The sequence below is a fragment of the Cryptomeria japonica genome, chromosome 1 (genome assembly GCF_030272615.1).
Source record: "Cryptomeria japonica chromosome 1, Sugi_1.0, whole genome shotgun sequence".
NCBI lineage: Eukaryota > Viridiplantae > Streptophyta > Pinopsida > Cupressales > Cupressaceae > Cryptomeria > Cryptomeria japonica.
In genome coordinates this window covers 647,425,569-647,443,692 of record NC_081405.1, presented here as the reverse complement: position 1 = coordinate 647,443,692, position 18,124 = coordinate 647,425,569, and the positions used below count along the sequence as shown (strand labels likewise).

The window sequence follows — 18,124 nt, the reverse complement described above, 5'->3', positions numbered from 1 at the left end:
CACATGATACTATCATCCTCACATGGAAATTTTAAAATTTGGGCCTGAAACCACCATATTCCTTTTCAATGGAACAAAGTGTGTGACATAGATTTTGGTGATTCACTTATATGGTAGTTTACAATCTATATATCTCATTGACCAGATCCCTTCTCACAGCGAACAGAAAGTTTCTATTTATAAGAGAGAAAAAGCTTAGTAAGCTGTGCGTCTAAATTCGGTTGAAAAATAGTTGATATTACAGTTCCAAGCTATGTATTTAAACCATAGCAGACTAAAGCCAGAGTGACAAACTGGTTCAATTTGCAAAGCACAATTTTAGTGGTTAAGTTCCAATATGAGTTCTCATCATCAACAACTCAGTGGTTAAGTTCCAATATGAGTTCTCATCATCAACAAAGTAGATATAGATATACTAAACTATACAGCTAAATCAGTCCCAAAAAAGTAGTTTTTCTTCACCTCAATCTATTCACTTCACTTATTTACTATCTAAAAATTGAAAATACAAAACATTTCAATTTTCTACACATCAAATTTTGACTTAAACAACACATTCTAAACTTTGATTACACCATGACATATGACATGAATGTAAGTGCTCATCCAAATTGTTCCCCACCCTTCTATAAAAGAGTTCCATTCCTTTCTGTGTCTGCCAAAGTTTCCCATCGCTTTGCTACAACTTCAAATCAATTACCTTATTGCCTGGCCAATCCTTCCCGGAAGCCACCATTTCTGATCCACCAGAGAAAAATGGAGGGCCCGGCTAACCCACTGGCCATGGTGGTCAAGCTTGTTGCAGTTCTTCTGGTTATAACATCATCATGTTGGGGACGCAAGGAAGAAGATCTGCAAGGCAGATGGGAGCTACTATTGGAGAACGCCGGAATTGCTGCAATCCACACAATTGTGATGCACAACAACAAGGTCATAATGTTCGACAGACCGAACCACGGATCCAACATCACCAGAACCAGCCCGCCGTGCACTAATGTAAGACCGCCTCTTCCAATCTATTCAGATTGCTGGGCGCACTCCATAGAATACGACATTGCCACCAACAAAGTGAGGCCTCTGCATATTCTGACCGACACCTGGTGCTCTTCCGGTGCGCTGTCCAGCAACGGCACGCTGGTCCAAACCGGCGGGTGGGGGCCGGCTGGGGCGTTCAATGTCCGGTACTACACGCCCTGCTCGGACGGTACCTGCGACTGGGTGGAGTCCGTCACAGAGAAGATGCTGGGCCCAAGATGGTATGCTTCCGATCAGATCTTACCCGACAACCGGATCATCGTCGTGGGAGGAACGGATAACCAATTCAATTATGAATTCGTCCCGAAGCGTCCGGGTGAAGGGCTTTTCAATCTGCCTTTTCTCAATCAAACCAACGATTTCGAGCAGAATAATTTGTACCCATTTCTACACCTGTCGTCCGACGGTAATCTCTTCATCTTCGCCAACAGGGACTCTATTCTGCTCGACTACAAGAACAATAAAGTCATCCGGACTTTTCCCACCATGCCTGGCGGTGGCGCACGGAACTACCCGAGCACCGGGTCGTCCGTTATGCTTCCCTTAGACTTCTCTAATGGTTTCAAAACAGTGGAGATCATGATCTGCGGAGGAGCACCCGTGGGATCCTTTTCGAGGGCCGAGGAGAACAAGAAGTCCAATAGTCAGGTCTATTTAGAGGCGCTCGAGAGCTGCGGGAGAATGGAGATCACATCTGAAAATCCAGTGTGGGAAATGGAGGACATGCCGGGTCCCCGGGTATTGAACGACATGATCATACTTCCCACCGGCGAAATCCTCATAATCAACGGGGCTCGAAACGGATCCGCCGGTTGGCAAGATGCTCGGATACCCGTGCTGAACCCGTGGCTCTACAGTGCCGAAAACCTGGCGGGTAAGCGGTTCACCGTGCTGGCTCCTTCCACCATTCCTCGAATGTACCATTCTACTGCAAATCTTCTTCCCGACGGGCGCATTCTGGCGGCCGGAAGTAACGCCAACGAGAATTATACTTTCACAGATGATGTGTACTCGAAAACTGAGCTCCGGGTGGACGCCTACAGTCCTTATTATCTCGACCCGGTTTATGAGCGGGTTAGGCCCAATATTACTTATGTTAAGCCCTGGGCTGCCATTCCATATGGGTCTGAATTTCTTGTGAATTTTACTGTTTCTGGAAAATTAAGCTCAGGTGTTCGTTTTCATGTCTACGCTCCTCCCTTCACATCTCACTCGTGGTCGATGAATCAGAGAATGTTGTCTCTGGCGGCGGCCTCACCGATCGTTAAAGAGAAGAAGAGTGGGAAAAGATTTTATTGGGTGGTTTTGACGGCGCCGCCAAGTCCTGTGGCGGCTCCTTCTGGATTTTATATGCTCACCATTGTCAATGGAGGTGTTCCCAGCCAGGCCCAATGGATTCGCTTTGGCTGAATTTATGCCCAGCTGGTTTTTTTTTTTTGGTTGTTCTTGTTATTTGAAATAATTCAGGCTCTTAGTGTCTGCAGTTCGAGGAATGCATTACTGTGTTTATCAATTCAAATTTTCAATCATTGCAAGAAATTTAAAGTAATTTAGAATTATGTTTTAGAATTTTTTCAGGTAATTAATTTCCACATACACTCTACAATGAGAGTACAAGGTATGGTATAATGGTCCAGTGTGTTAAGAAAGGAAAAAATATATATATATTATCTTAAATTTGATAATAATTTAATGTCAAAATATTGATATTAATAATAAATATAATATTTTTAAAATAAATTATTTTATGTTTCTATATATGTATTAAATAAAATGATTGTAAAATAAAATAACTTTTAAGTAAATAAAATAAACATTTTCTAAATAGATAGTATTTAAGATATATATGCTAGTAATAAGATGATTTTGATTGATATATATTCTTTAAAATTGTGAACATATCGTTCTTTTTAATAAATGTTGTCTTTCTTATCAATGATTTAATAATAAATATAATATTTTTAAAATAAGCAACACATAAAATTCATATCTCTTATATATAGTAAAAACTATTCTAAAATAAAATAATTAATTTAAAAGATAAAATTCTTTTTCAAAATTACAGTTATCACAAACAAAATAAAATCATCTTAAAATACTCCCATAGACTTATATCCACTCATAATAAATAAGTAATTGTATTGAGTTTTCTTCTCTAACTCTTTAAGACAAATAGGTGAACTTGACTTTCATCTTATTTTTGGTATATGTGATGGATTGACATTATAAATAAGACTAGTTCATTTGATATTTATAAGCATTCAATAGTTTAAATCACTTTCAAAGAGCAAGAAAAATATGAATTTATAAATATATTTTTTTATTTATTTATTTTAATAATTTGTCTTATGATTCATCATTAATTTATACTTTTACCTTGAATATATTTACTTATATAAATTCATCTCAATATTGATCAGATATAAAGATATGTGAATACATAATAGTATATAATTAATAATTAATAATAAAGATCTTGGAATTTATATTCTTGTATTTCACAAATATTTATTTATATAAATTAATCTCAATATTATTTAAATATAATGACATGTTGAGTACATAATAGTATATGATACATACTTAAATTTTATTATAATCTATTTATATTTGAATAAATCAAATTTCTATATTTTTGTAAGATTTTGATTTATAATTTTAATTATATTTGATAGCATGTTTTATGTTTGTCAATTCTATATTATTATGTTTTGTATATTTGAAAGAATAGGTTTCAATGTAAATATTTTTTTGATATTTTTATCCATTCACATAAGAAAATTGAGTTATTTTCAATAAATATTTAATATAAAGAATATTTACTTTACTTTTCAAATTCAATAAAAAACTTATAATTATTAATTTGTAAATGCTCTAAAAAACATACATATACAAAACAATTATTTTTTTAATATTTTACGAAAGTTGAAAAGGAAACGTATATCTAGCCATTTTTATTAACTCTTCTTGACAAGATTTTCATTTCTGATGTTTGAATAGACAAAGGCTTTAATGAATCAGTCAAGAGTATAGATTTTTTAATGTATATTCTAAGTTTTATGGAATGAAGAACAATATTTATTGGATAATTTTATCTTTCAAGAATTCATTCAAAGATTTTACTCAAAGAAGTGTCTCAAAAGGTCCAAAAATTATAATAATCTAATATTAAGAAAAAATAAAATTGTATGTATTATATTATTAGTAAAAACACTAAAAGGTGTTATTGGATGGACAATAAGCATATATTAATAGCCATGTCTATCAAAAAATACATGTTTATATTTTTTTCAAACTTGTTTCATGCAGCACTTAATAAATAAGAATTATTTTGTGTTGTGTTGTGTGTGCATGCACACACCTAGCAACCATTACTTAGTCAATAAGACTTTTTGTGTGTTGTATTGTGTGTGCGCATGCACACACACCTAACAACCATACAATAGTACCTTTAGGTACCTATACTGGTTTATAATAATATCACAGATGAAATGAGTTGAGAGATATATAAATAATAAGTGACTTTTAATATATTGTAATTTATCAATATAGAGTTTTATCTACAATGACATACAAAAAATATCTATATAATAATATCAACTCCATATAATTCAATTTTCAAGAACAACATATGTAAATGCAATCACTATTTCAAACCAATATGCAAGTAAACAATACATTTGATAGTATAGAATGTTGACTAATATTTGCTTAATTGTTAGTGAATTAATTTAATTTCTTAAGTTATTTTAAAAATGGAGCAAGCTAGAGAAAAATAATTAAAGAGTGTAAGAATATCAACAGAATGTTGCTCAATATTTGGTTAATTATTAGCAAATTGATTTTATTTCTTCAGTTTTTTCAAAAATTGAGCAAGCTAGAAAAAAATAATTAAAGTGTGTAAGCATAAGAACTTGAATTATGTAGAAAAACATATCATTAGAGAATATATATGTATGTGTGTATGCATATACCATATACATATACATATACATACATACATGTGTTTGTGTGTGTGTGTTTCATAGTTACAAGCATCTACCAGAGTCATTGATTCTTGCCCAATTCTCGAGGTGAAGCAGTCTTGAATAGTCTACGAGCCTTGAGACTCAAACTCGTGGATTCTAACCAAGGCTAGCATAGTCTCTGTTTGTGGTGAAAATGGATAACAATAATAACGATATTGAAAGGCTAAATGAATTCAACTACAAAACCCTAGCCTAACAACAACAAAGATCCACCATAACATATGAAGATTACCTAAGACAATGCAAATCAAATGAAATCACAAAGATTATACCATCACATGTCCAATAGGGTTTGGATCTCCATTCTTCCTATCTTCATTGATCTTGCTTGATATATTTGCTCTCAGATTTTATGTGCACAAGAGCTCAACAAAGAACAGAATGTGGTTGCAAGTAGGATCGCATATGCCAAGCAGTCAAATTGATCAAGTAGTTAGGTCATTAGGATGATTGATTAGGGTTTGATAATGAAGGAAGTATCTCCTTATATAGAAGACACAATATGAAATGGAGGGATAAGATTGAGAGGTGTAAAAGGAGGTCGGCTATGATTAGAGGGTAGGTAAAATAAATAATAAAATAATGAAAGGGGTAGGTAGTGTATGAATTAAGAGATGAATGACATGTGTCATAGGTAGAAAAGGTTAATGAATTAATTAAATAAATAAAGATTTATTTAATTAATAGAAGGAGTAGGATAATTAAATAAATAAGATATTTATTTAATTTAGGAAAAGGATAATTTAAATAAATAAATGTATTTATTTAAATGAGAAATAAGGCTAGAAGAGGATAAATGAATTAATTAAATAAATAAAGATTTATTTAATTAATAGAAGAATTAAGCTTAGATAATAAAATAAATAAATATTTATTTAATTAGACTGGACAATTTTGGGTGTCTACAGTCTCAAATTATCACTAAGGATTCATGAAACATGTTTTAAATCTTTTAAAATCTTTAAATTTCTTGGTTTTTTCAATTTGCCGAGTATGGACGTCAATTTTGAGTTTGAGCGAAAAATCAGCTTGTTGCTGTGTGTGTGTGTGTGTGTGTGTGTGTGTGTGTGTGTGTGTGTGTGTGTGTGTGTGTGTGTGTGTGTGTGTGAGAGAGAGAGAGAGAGAGAGAGAGAGAGAGAGAGAGAGTGAGTGTGTGAGTGAGTGAGTGAATAAAATTAATAACAAGAAAAATAGTACATCTTTGTCATTATATTTATATTTACTTTTAAATCATACTTCAAAAAATATATCATGACCTAAATGATATTTAAAATATAAAATTTTGTGATACCTCAATTGAGTCTTTTTCAATTCATCTAATTAAAAAAGTATCCTTATTATCAAGGTTCACTATTTGATTGTATAGTTGAAAAACGTATTTTAAAATGTCCTCTTAAATTTAAAACACCTCAATAATATAATTATAAGATACATGGTGGAGAAAATTAAATTTAATTTTTTTCATAATAATTATAAATGTACATAACTTATAGAAAACTTTAGCAAGAAGAAATATAATTTATCTACTCATTCCAAAGTCCTAAGTAAGTGCTACAATTGAAAGTACAAGCATAATACAATTGGAATACAATAAAATGATATGAATAATACTAAAATTGGAGAGATGTTGAGAAGACAACTAGCGTGTCATATATTTTAATGTCTTTGCATTTCAAATATGAATATTCAAATGTATGATACATTATTTATTACTTATAAAAAAAAGTATGGTGATTCTTATCATTTGAGTACTTCTAAATGAAAATTTCGCACAATTTGACATTATATATAGAGATTTTTCACAATATTCAACTAGTTTAGTTTTTAAATCTCTTTGTAAAAAAGATTGAGAAACCATAAATTTTACATTAATACCAATCCACAATAAAGAATAAATCTACAACTCTTGATTGTAAGACAAATGTCTTACATATGAAAAGAAGTGTTTGTACCTTGTTTTCATTATTAATTTGAAAGAGAAAATTGTATAAAATAAAAGAAAACACATATAATATCCTTTACAACTATGTGATATATACAAACTAAATGCAAAGACATTGGTGATGCCTCTAAGAACAAGATTGTGGTCTATCATTAATAAAATATGTATCAAGTGAGAAGCTACCTCACTTGATTCTTACTAAGAGAGAATAAATATGATTCGAATGTATTTGAGGTTGGGTTTCATTCATATTATGATGGTTCCTTCATAAATAAGAATGTTGGTTAAATAACGTAAGATACAAATTTCTAAGATTTATATCAACCATGATATAAAAATAGTTGTTGATGTTACAAAATATTTGAGACCAATAGAATGTGACACATTATCTAAATATCATTTTTGACGTGTAATGAGATATAAAAGTATGATATGTTACAAAGATAAAATATATAATATGAATCATCATAATTATATAAACTATAAAAATCAATTTAGTTGACACACTTGCAAATAATTCTCAAATATCCAAATTAAAAATAAATTTAAATTATTTTAAATCAAACAAAAGTATTAATAAAAATTATCAAATTTAAAATTAAAATATAATAATTATGCACCAAGGAAAAAAAATTGAGGCCTGCTATTTGATATACCCAACTTCACTATATTTCATTTTGATTAACATGATGAACTAAGATACTCCATGTTGATTTAGATCTGGTGTTTTTGCTAGCTTGAGTTGTATCTGGTTACTTTGTTGACTGGTTGGCATTGGTTTGGTGCCCCAAGGCTAGTTTTGGTTGTGGCTTTGTTGTTGTTTAATTTTGATTCATATCTTTGCAGCGTCCCTTTGTTGGTTCCAAATCCATGAAAAATTTGAGGGTTTCAAGTCCCTTCAAAACTTGTTGTACGGGGTTTCTGGTCCCCTCAAAACCTGTTTATCCTAATCAAAAGAAAAGAAAAAAAATTGAGGCCTACTATTTGATATACCCAACTTCACTATATTTCATTTTGATCAATGAGAGTGTGCACAAAGATGGTCGTCAGAAAAGTGGACACCACCCCAAAAAAAATGGAAAAACAAGCAGCACGTACGCGGTTTTAAAATTTGAAATTCCCACGTACGCGCTTAGGTTTGTTCTTCCTGGGCCTAGAAAAGGTAGCACGTACGCGCTACTTTTAGGAAAATGAGTGTGTATGTGCAACGCCTAGGAAAATGAGCGCGTACACGCTGCTCATAGGAAAATGAGCACGTACGTACTAATAATCCAAATAAAACCTTGTACGCAGTGCCTAGTAAAAAAAGTTATTAAAAAAAACTGGGTCTCATTTACCCATGAATAGCGCATTTTTAACTTCATTTTTTCCCCATTTCCTCTCCTAAACCATGAATGGGGTGCTATATTTGTCCTCCAAGCTATGGATCAAGGTTAGTTTTTGTTTATTTTTATCTTTCTTTCTGGTTTATGCAATTTGTTTTACATTTTGAATTTAATTTCATTAATTTTGATTAAGTTTTTTCATTTTTTGTTTCAAAAACTAGATTCTTCTAATCTAGAATAAGAACAACCAAATGCACCTCCTAAAAACCCACAAGAACAACCAAATGCACCTCCTAAAAACCCACAAGAACAACCAAATGCACCTCCTAAAAACACACAAGAACAAGCCCCAATTCCTCATTTTGACCGCACACCCGAAACATAGGAAGAATTAATTAATCAGTTAGGACAAAATACATCTAAAATCAATAAACTGATTGTTAAATTGAAAACTTCTGAACTTGACCGTCATCAATCCCTCGCCACTAGCCTCGAAACATTAGCTAGTGGTGTCATAGTTGTTTCCATAGAAATTACCAAATGGGGAAGCTTTAGGGATAGGTGTCGTCAATTCTATGCCAATGGGATATCATATGATGGAGTAAAAAACAAAAATATTACTAAACAATAAATATGTGCCCTTTTTGTTGATCCCAAAACTGGTCAGTCATTACCTCTTAATGCAAAGAGGTTTCCCATACATTGGTGTACCAATGTGCAGATGAAGAATTTTGTTTGGCAAAGGTGGTGGATGGTCTTTGATGATCCACCTTGTAATAATTATGAGGTGCCATTATATTTTTTGAGAAAAATATATTGTGAGTTTGTGCTCAATGTGCGGCCAAACTATTTTGACATGAGAGAGTTTCATGGTAGAGGTGGTGGCTCTGACCAAGATAGACCTGGAGCCCATAGGCGATTACCCGCGGAGAGTTGCCGCCCTCGAGCACCCAAACCCAAGGTGCATTAGGCTATTCCATTAGAGCTGAAAGAGTTGATGGAGCTACAGACTCTTCAGGTGGCCACAGCATTGACTGGTGCCATCATCCAGCATGGGATGTCATTAGCACACCCTATTGTATTGGATGATAAGCCATTAGAGAGCAACAGAGAGCCCATCCAGCATATGTGTGTCAGTTGCTCGGGGATATGCTCGGGGATAGATGATGCAGCCGGTGTAGATGGATCCTCATATCATTTTTGCATGATTTACGGTTGTAGATGCCAGGCTCACACGATTGAGGATGTCATGCTGACAGATGAGTTGATGGACATGGTGTTTTCCCATGAGCCACAGACACAGGTGTGTTGATTTGAATTCATAACATTTTATTTATCAGTCACTTTAAATTTGTAATTACATAAATGAATTTTCATTTATACATCGATTTAAATTCAAATAAATAATATGCATTTTAGGATGCAGCGGCGGTATCCCATACACCTCCCCCGGTTACTATAGCTGCAACTTCGATGCCCAAGGTATAAATTTTGTAACATGTTAAAATAGAATAGTACACTTTAAATTCAAAAAAATACAAGATATGCTAACTATCTTTAATGCTTGGTCCAATTTCTAGTTTGTAGGTGTTGACAGGGAATGAAATGTCCCAGATTGATGACATCACGCTCTCAGCGATCGATTTTGGCCTACAAGGCTATATAGTATCATATTTTGTACAATTTTTTTTATGTATTGTTTTGATGGAATATGAAAGTCATTTCATTTTAGATTTTTAAAATTATGTTTAATCTATTATCTATACTAATATCTCATGATAATTTTGTTGTTTTAGGGTACCCCCTCTGTGTCTAGGGCTCGTCCTAAGAAAAAGAATTCCTCGAAGACACCAAAACGTGGGAAGAAGGTAATCGAACACATTTTTAGTTGTAAAATTGTTTGAAAATGTTGAAATAAAGTATTAGTTGGGGTTTGTAGATTGATTAGTTTTTTTGTTTATTTTACATGTACAGCGGCCATTGAGCTTTGTGGATTTGTTAAATGCACCTGATTCACCCGCGGATCAAGAGAGGGCAGAGGTATGTATCTCTACTTTATTTTCTTTATTTCATGATTATATGCACACGTACATGTGAACTTGTGATGTATTATAATCTTATAATTTTTTCATATAGGAAATATCCATACCTATTTTGTCAATGGCAAACCCTCCTCCTTGCACTGGAGAAGCATCTCAAGATCTAGTACACTTTTGTTTGATATGTAAAATTAATTGTTTTTTAACCTTCAATACTTATCATTATATTAATTGTATTTAATCTTTGAGCATTTTTTTATAAGCAATAGCAATAGTTTCTACATTGATGGTGAGCCATCCTCAGTCCATTGGAGAAGCATCTCAGGCACAGGTACATCATTGTTCTCTATATTATAGCTTTTAAGTGTTTTTGATATATTTATGTTAGTACATTGTATTAATTGTACATTTAATCTACAATAGACCCCTTCGTGGTACGGCCATAACGTGGATCCATTTAAGTATGTCTTCAAGAAAACTCCTAAGAGTGACAAGCAGAGGAGAGCGAAGAGATTAGCTCCTAGATCAACCAATGAGGTAATCTAAATTTCAATTGCAAAGGAATTAAAGTTAAATGCATAGTTATGTTGTTAATTGTGAACTTTTTTCTACAAAAGAATTCTAACTTGGCTTTTGAATTGTGGTTTTATAGCCATCTACAGAGCCATGTACTGCATCGAAGAGGCTTGATTTTGATGATCCACCACAAGTTTAGGATCATATAGTGTTAGTTTTGGTCATAGAATGACCAATAAATGTAGATATATTCTACATTTTTATTGTATATCGATTTGGACATGGCATATGCCACATTTTGTAATACTTGTATTGACTTGGCAAACATGTTTTTTTTATATATATAAATATCGATATTCGATCCAATAAATGTGTAATGAGCTCATTATTTTGTATTCATTGTATTTTGTGGTTGTCCTTTTATAAATTTAAATGAATATTTACATATGTAATCAACAATATGAATATAAACAACAAAAATATATGATATAAAACATTGCAATCGTGGAATTGTTCATTTAATCATCGAGCTCTATGTGTATGCATTATGTACTCATAAACTAGTTTCTCTTGAAATATTTTCATAAATTGAGCTACACATATATCATTTTTTACTAGCTCACATCTCTTCAAATATTTTCCATCTTTAACTCCATATTTGATTGTCTTGTATTTTTTTAAAGAAACTAGTTTTGTACCAATTTCATGTGTGCTCTCCAAATGTACGCATCTTGGTAAATGTTGCAAACCACCACATATAACACAAGAACCTTCCAAGCAAGGCATCTTATAATAAATGCAACCATCATGTCTATTACATAGCACACTTTAAATAAATTCTCTTACCGACTTAGGAGGTGCTTGTATATTACATTCTTGCAAAACATCGTTAGTGTGCAAAGTAGAACAAATATGATGAAAAATATCATAATGCATGGAAAATTCAATATGCATCCTACAACAACACGTGGTGAGTACATTATTAATCTTAATATAAAAAGGTTTTGCCATTTCAAAAAATCTTTGAGAAATTCTTATTTGAGGAAACTTTTGAATGAATCTTTCATAAAATTTAGTTTGAGTCATATCCAAATAGTGTTTGGCATGTGGCTTACGATTTGTAGACCCAATTTGCCTTCTAACAACATCTCTTTGGTTGGGCGATACTCTTGTGTTGTCATGCCAAAAGTTTACATGACATAGTCTCTTATGCCATAACCAACTTTCATCTATATATGCAATCAAGCATGCCTTTTCAATGTTATTCAAATGAAAGATATTACCTCTAGTCTGATTAGCGGTTGCAATTTCCAAACCAGTTCTATTCATGATTTTGCATTTTCCATTCTTAAATTGTAACTGAAATCCCTTCTCAACTTATTGACCAACACTTAAAAGATTATGCTTTAATCCTTCAACATAGTAGACATTGTTAGTGTTATGCTTACCATCAAGAGATATTGAACCCTTACCTTTGATTGAACAGGCTTTGTCATCTCCAAATCTTACTAAACCTCCATTGTATTCTTGAAAGTTCACGAATTTACCTTTGTCTCCTATCATATGATGTGAGCATCCTGAGTCAATGATCCATTCATCCTTTACTTCAACTTTAGCTGCTAGGGCTTGTTCTACCGGTTGAGCAGTAGGTGTTGGTTGATCTTCTGTTATAGCAACAAAAACCCATCCATTGTCTGTTGGATCCTCATCAGAATCATCAGTCACACCTTCATCAGCAATGTAACAAGATTTGTCTTTGTTCTTCTTAAATCTATATCTCTGATATTCAGGATTAGGCTTGTATATTCTTCTAGCTTCTTCTCTTAGTCTAGCATGTCTATTAGGGCATCTCGAAGCCATATGACCAATCTTATTGCAGTTGAAACATTTAAAGGGTGCTTTACCTTCATACTTACTTCCAACTGGACCTTTTGACATTTTCCTTGCAAATAGTGCTTCAAGTTCTTCAAGCTCTTCATTCTCCTTCCTAGATTCTTCAAGTTCTCTTGCATAAAAGGCTTTCCAGTCTAATTTGTCAAATGATGGAGCAGATGATGTTGATGCTTTAAAGGCCAAATCTGTCTTTATATTAACAAAAGGACCAAATTCCTCAATTTCAAAGGCTGAAAGTTTTCCAATCAATGTATCCCTAGTTATTGATGTATTAGGCATTGTTCTCAACTCATTTATAGCAGTAACCTTCATTTTATATGCTGGTGGCAATCCTCTTAGGATTTTTGAAACAATTTAATCCTCACTCAAGGTTCCTCCACAACATTTAATACCCAAAACAATTTCATTTACTCTTTCCATAAAAGCAGAAATTCTTTCATCTTCTTCCATTTTTAGATGTTCATACCTGACTCGGAAGCTTTCAAGTTTTGCAATCTTGACTGTGGAATCTCCTTTGTTTAGTGTTTCCAAATGATCCCAAATAGCTTTAGCAATAGACATATCTGATAATCCCATGATTTGTTGATCTGATAATGCACTCAAAAGTGCTTCTCTTGCTTTGCAATCATTCTCCTCATCTTTGGCTAAGGTAGTTGGAGCAGTCTGACTAGCTACAACAGCAGTATAACCATTCTTTGTAACTTCCCAAATGTCTTTACCAATGCAATTCAGATGTGTCTCCATCCTGATCTTCCATATCCCATAGCTGGTTCCATCAAGTTTAGGACTGTCCTTCCTAAAATAATTAGTAGACATTGGATCTCCTCAAGTTGTTAAACTTCTGCAAAAGAGGACTAAGCTCTGATACCAATTGTTAGGTCCTAGAGACAACTAAGAGGGGGGAGGGTGAATCGGTTGTCTAATAAATTCAAACCAAAAACCATTTAACCAACTTAATGCTTAATACCCGTAAACCAGTTAAGTATGTCGGTAGACAGTGTTAACAGTAAATTGCTATACCGGTAAAGATTAATGCCTGAAACATAAACATAAAGTCATCCACAACACATAACACCAATATTTGTACATGGAAACCCTGTAAGGGGAAAAACCACAGTGGGAAACCTTACCCACAATTAGATGATACTAATGGAGATAGTAAGCGTACATAAATGGGGTCTGCACATGCAGAAAGGCCAACAGCCTAGAGCTCACTGCTCAATCACAAAATGGGAGTCACACTAACTACAGTTGGATGGTTAAATCCAATAAGAATGTATTGTACAAAATAGTATCTTCATATGCTGGATTCAGTACCAGTGTAATGCTGATATGCTTCTACAAAAACCTAGATTCACCTTCAAATGATGTCTTCGTGTATACCTCTGCTTAATCTCACATATACCTTCTCACAATTCTTCTTCACCTTCCACATTCAATCTTACAAATAAGATCTTACATTTATACCATAACCTAAGACCAATTTTAGTAGGTCGGCTCTACAAGTTACTACAATAAAAACATTTTAAAAACAATATAATATCCGATGCAATAACTGATTGAACATGTCGGCTTAATGCATTTACAACAATAATAAATCATCTCCATGGTGTGCCATGCTGATCTGGAAAAGATAAACCTATCGGTGTAACCCTAGATAACCCTGGACCTATTTGCCGGTAAAAGCAAATATGCAAATATGAATATAAAAATGATTAATTCTTCAAAACAAAGTGTCCACACGATATCTTCGACATTACCAAGTGTCTTCCATATCATTCCAAGTGCCGGTGAACATTATATCTTGTCAGTGAACCATATACTAGTAACTGTACAATAGTTACTTTCTTGCCGGTGAATGTTGTTGGATCTCCAAAGTGCTAGTGTTCTAGTAGGTGTTGACATCAATGACAAAACCATACCAAAATACCAACAGGTTATTGTTTCTTTCAATTGGCAAGGGAAAACAGTGTACCATGTGCTGCTATTGATTTAGCCTATTAAATTATGAAGAAAGGTATGAAGATTGATCTATGCAAAGTGTTGTTGAAAAATATGTTTGAATATCTCAATACCATAAGGAAGCCGAAGAAGAACAACTTGGAAAACACACTGAAGTTTGGATCACTTTTGGTATGCATGTTTTTCTATTTTGAGAAATTCTTTCCATCAATCGGTAATGTAGTTTGGGAGCTACACCAACCAATCACCCATCAAATCAATGACTTCATCAAACAACTAGGTGATAACTTCAATGAGATTATGGATGATTATTTTAGCAAGTTTTAGGAAAAGATGCATAACAGGCACAGAATACCACCCCAGTTAGTGGAAAAATATAAGGATAGTATATATTTTCAAGTGGACACCGACTACTGCTATGTCAATGTGGTAGAACCAAGAACTCAATCTTTGCCACCTATGGGTTATGAGATTGATTTTGACATTACACAGCAGCAGATAGATGCTTTTCTTGCACTGCCAAGGCATGCTACTGAGATCAAATACGGTACATATGAAGAAGTTAAAGAAAAATTCAAAATGAGCATTGTAGTACCAAAGGCTACAAGGAAAGCAACAAAAATTATTAAAGCATTAATGGAGAAATTTGGAGAAGGTTCTTCCTTCACTCCTGTCAAGAGCGTTCAAGTCATCACTGAGGAGGAATCTTAAGCCCAAGAAGTAGCTATTACATTGAGCACCGAGTTGCCAAAAGGGAAAATTTTGAAAAGGAAGAAATAGGATACATCACAAGTATCACTAACTCCTTTAGTAAAGCGCCCAAACACTACATCATTTGCAGTGTCACCGAGAAAGAAATAGGAAAATGTTGTAGTTCCAAAGGTAACAAAAACTTATAAGAAATCTACTTAGAGACTCATTTTGAATAAAGAATCCAGTGACACCGAATCTGAAGACGTAAGTAAATTTTAGATTGTTAAGAGAAAAAAGGAAGATGTACATAGTGTTGATAATTTTTGTGCCAATCTGAAACAATATGGTGGATTTGGAGCATTCAGATATGTAAAATATGACTCCAGATTTGATGCAGAAAAGAGACAAATTGAAGAAGCTGTAATTTGCACACTTCTTAAATTTTGATTAGTCCCATTGGAAGTAACTAATTCTCTTCCAAAAGCATTGTACTTACACATTGATAATAGGTGGAAATATGCCATAGACTTAGAAAAGCAAATGAGAGAAAGAAGTTTGGCACATCTCTTTCTAGACATGTCGATAGATGAGATAAGTGAACACCTGAAAAACTACCACACAAACTTCCTGGTCAAGCAAAGAGCCTTGAAACTAATGAATGGCCTTTATCTTGAAGTAGAGAAAGAGACAAAAGAAAAATGGTAAGAAATATTTCAAATCAAGAGTACTGATGAGCAAGGTGAAGTTGAAATAGTGGATATCACCGAGCAAGATCCTGCTGAAACTATACAACCTGATGAGGATGTCATGGATATCAAGGAATAGGAATAGGAAATGATAGAAGGGAATGCTTATGCCAAACTGGTATCGAGTGAGTCAATTTTGGAACAAGTCAAGTCCTATCCTCTGGTAAGTCAACATGATTCAGCCAAGACACCTCAAGATATTGAACAAGGACAAGAGGGTCAACAGTCTATCAAAGGAGAAGCTGCTTCTCAGGCCACCAGGGAACAAAATTCTCAAGCCCCTTCAAGTACTGACAATGTTACAACTGAGACACCGAGCAAGGATTCACCGAAGGCTACATCTGAGGCTAAAGAAATTGACAAAAGTGTTGCCTCTACTGAGTAACCTACCAAGGGTGAACAAGCCTCCCAAGCCATTATATTAGTTCAATCCATGAAAGCCTCCTCCTCTAAAGAAAAGAAAATGAAAAAGCATAGTTTCAAGTTAGATTTGTCAAAACCAATTGTGTTGCTGAATGTAGACATATCCAAATTAAAAGGGCAAGCACTTATTGAATTCAGTGAACTATACAAAGCCAAAGTTGAACAAGAGAAACAAATGGCTATACAAAAGAAAAACAAAGTACTTCAGAAGGTCAAAGCATTATTAACAGAAATGCTACCTGAAGCTACAGTGACAAAAGATGTAGCCATCCATATTCAACTAGATTAACTCCTCACTAAAATAGAAGCATCTAGAGTAGATGCATCTAAATACTTGAGTAAATTGAAGGACAAAGAGCTCATTGCAAAAATTATTGAAGAGGTCCAGAAAGCCATTGCTATCAGTCAAGTAAAACTTGTCAAATTTATTGCTTAGTTGTCCCCTCAACTCAAGCACATTCTTTATTTATTTCAGAAACTCTGTACATTTTCTTTATTCATTAGAGATATCAAGAATAAAATAGAAGTGATTGAGAAAGAGATCACTGATCTCTCCAATAAATTGACCACTAAGCCAAATTATATTCAGAATTTCTATACCAAGTTACAAATGCTCATGGCTCAACAATTGTAACTTAGGAATGAAGAGCACACAATAAGGATGGACATTATGACTCTTCAAACCTTATTCATTCCACACTTGTCCTCCATCCAAGAACAGATCAACAAGGCTACCTCCTTATCAACTCAGCCCGAGGGAAGCACTTTAGATGGTCTAATTTCCCTACTAGCTGATATTACAGCTTAGAATTCACTCATGGATAATGTCAAGGATGCACTCTCTGCTGCTCTCACTGATGCAAGAACAAAGTATAAATCCATTTTTTACCAATTGCCTCCACCGAATGGTAAATAGTTTTGATGTTTGTCAAAAAGGGGATTATAGTGTACTACAAGAGAAGTATACTGAGCAGATCAACATATTCGAGTATACAGATAATTTTGATAGGGGGAGTAGTGATCACCAAGTAGTGAACTGAGTAGTGAATACAAAATATTGATCACAGCGCATGCATAATCAGAGTTATGTATAGTATATTGATAAGGGGAGTATATCTAAGTATACTATTTATTGACACTTGTATATACTGTCAGTTTAGTCAAATTTTGTAAGTATATAGATTTTTTGAGTTATGACTTTGAAAGAAGTTTTGTCAAACATTTCAAAACTAATGTCAAAAGGGGAGATTGTTACTATTTACTAAGTTGTCATTAGTTTTATGTCCAAAGTCATTGTATATACTCTAATCGATTATTACTACCGAAATATTCAGTCAGTAAGCACAGAGAAGTCGGTTATAGAAGAAAGGAGTCACAAAGCTTAGTATACACCAAGTTGTCTACCGAGTAATGTTCTATGACTACCGAGAAACAAAGATGGTATACCAAGTTGATACACACCGAGTGAAATGTGTTGCCAGATTCATTGAACCTAGACACATATGGGAAATGTGTTACAAAG

The 18,124-nt window shown here is 33.7% G+C and overlaps 1 protein-coding gene across 1 annotated transcript; it reads left to right on the top strand.

The window, feature by feature from the left end:
* Nucleotides 1-671: 671 nt before the first annotated feature.
* On the top strand, nucleotides 672-2,561 carry LOC131856204 (aldehyde oxidase GLOX-like). The gene has a single exon (XM_059207634.1). The coding sequence runs from the start codon at nucleotides 757-759 to the stop codon at nucleotides 2,443-2,445; it is 1,689 nt and encodes a 562-aa protein (XP_059063617.1). The 5' UTR covers nucleotides 672-756; the 3' UTR covers nucleotides 2,446-2,561.
* Nucleotides 2,562-18,124: the final 15,563 nt, after the last annotated feature.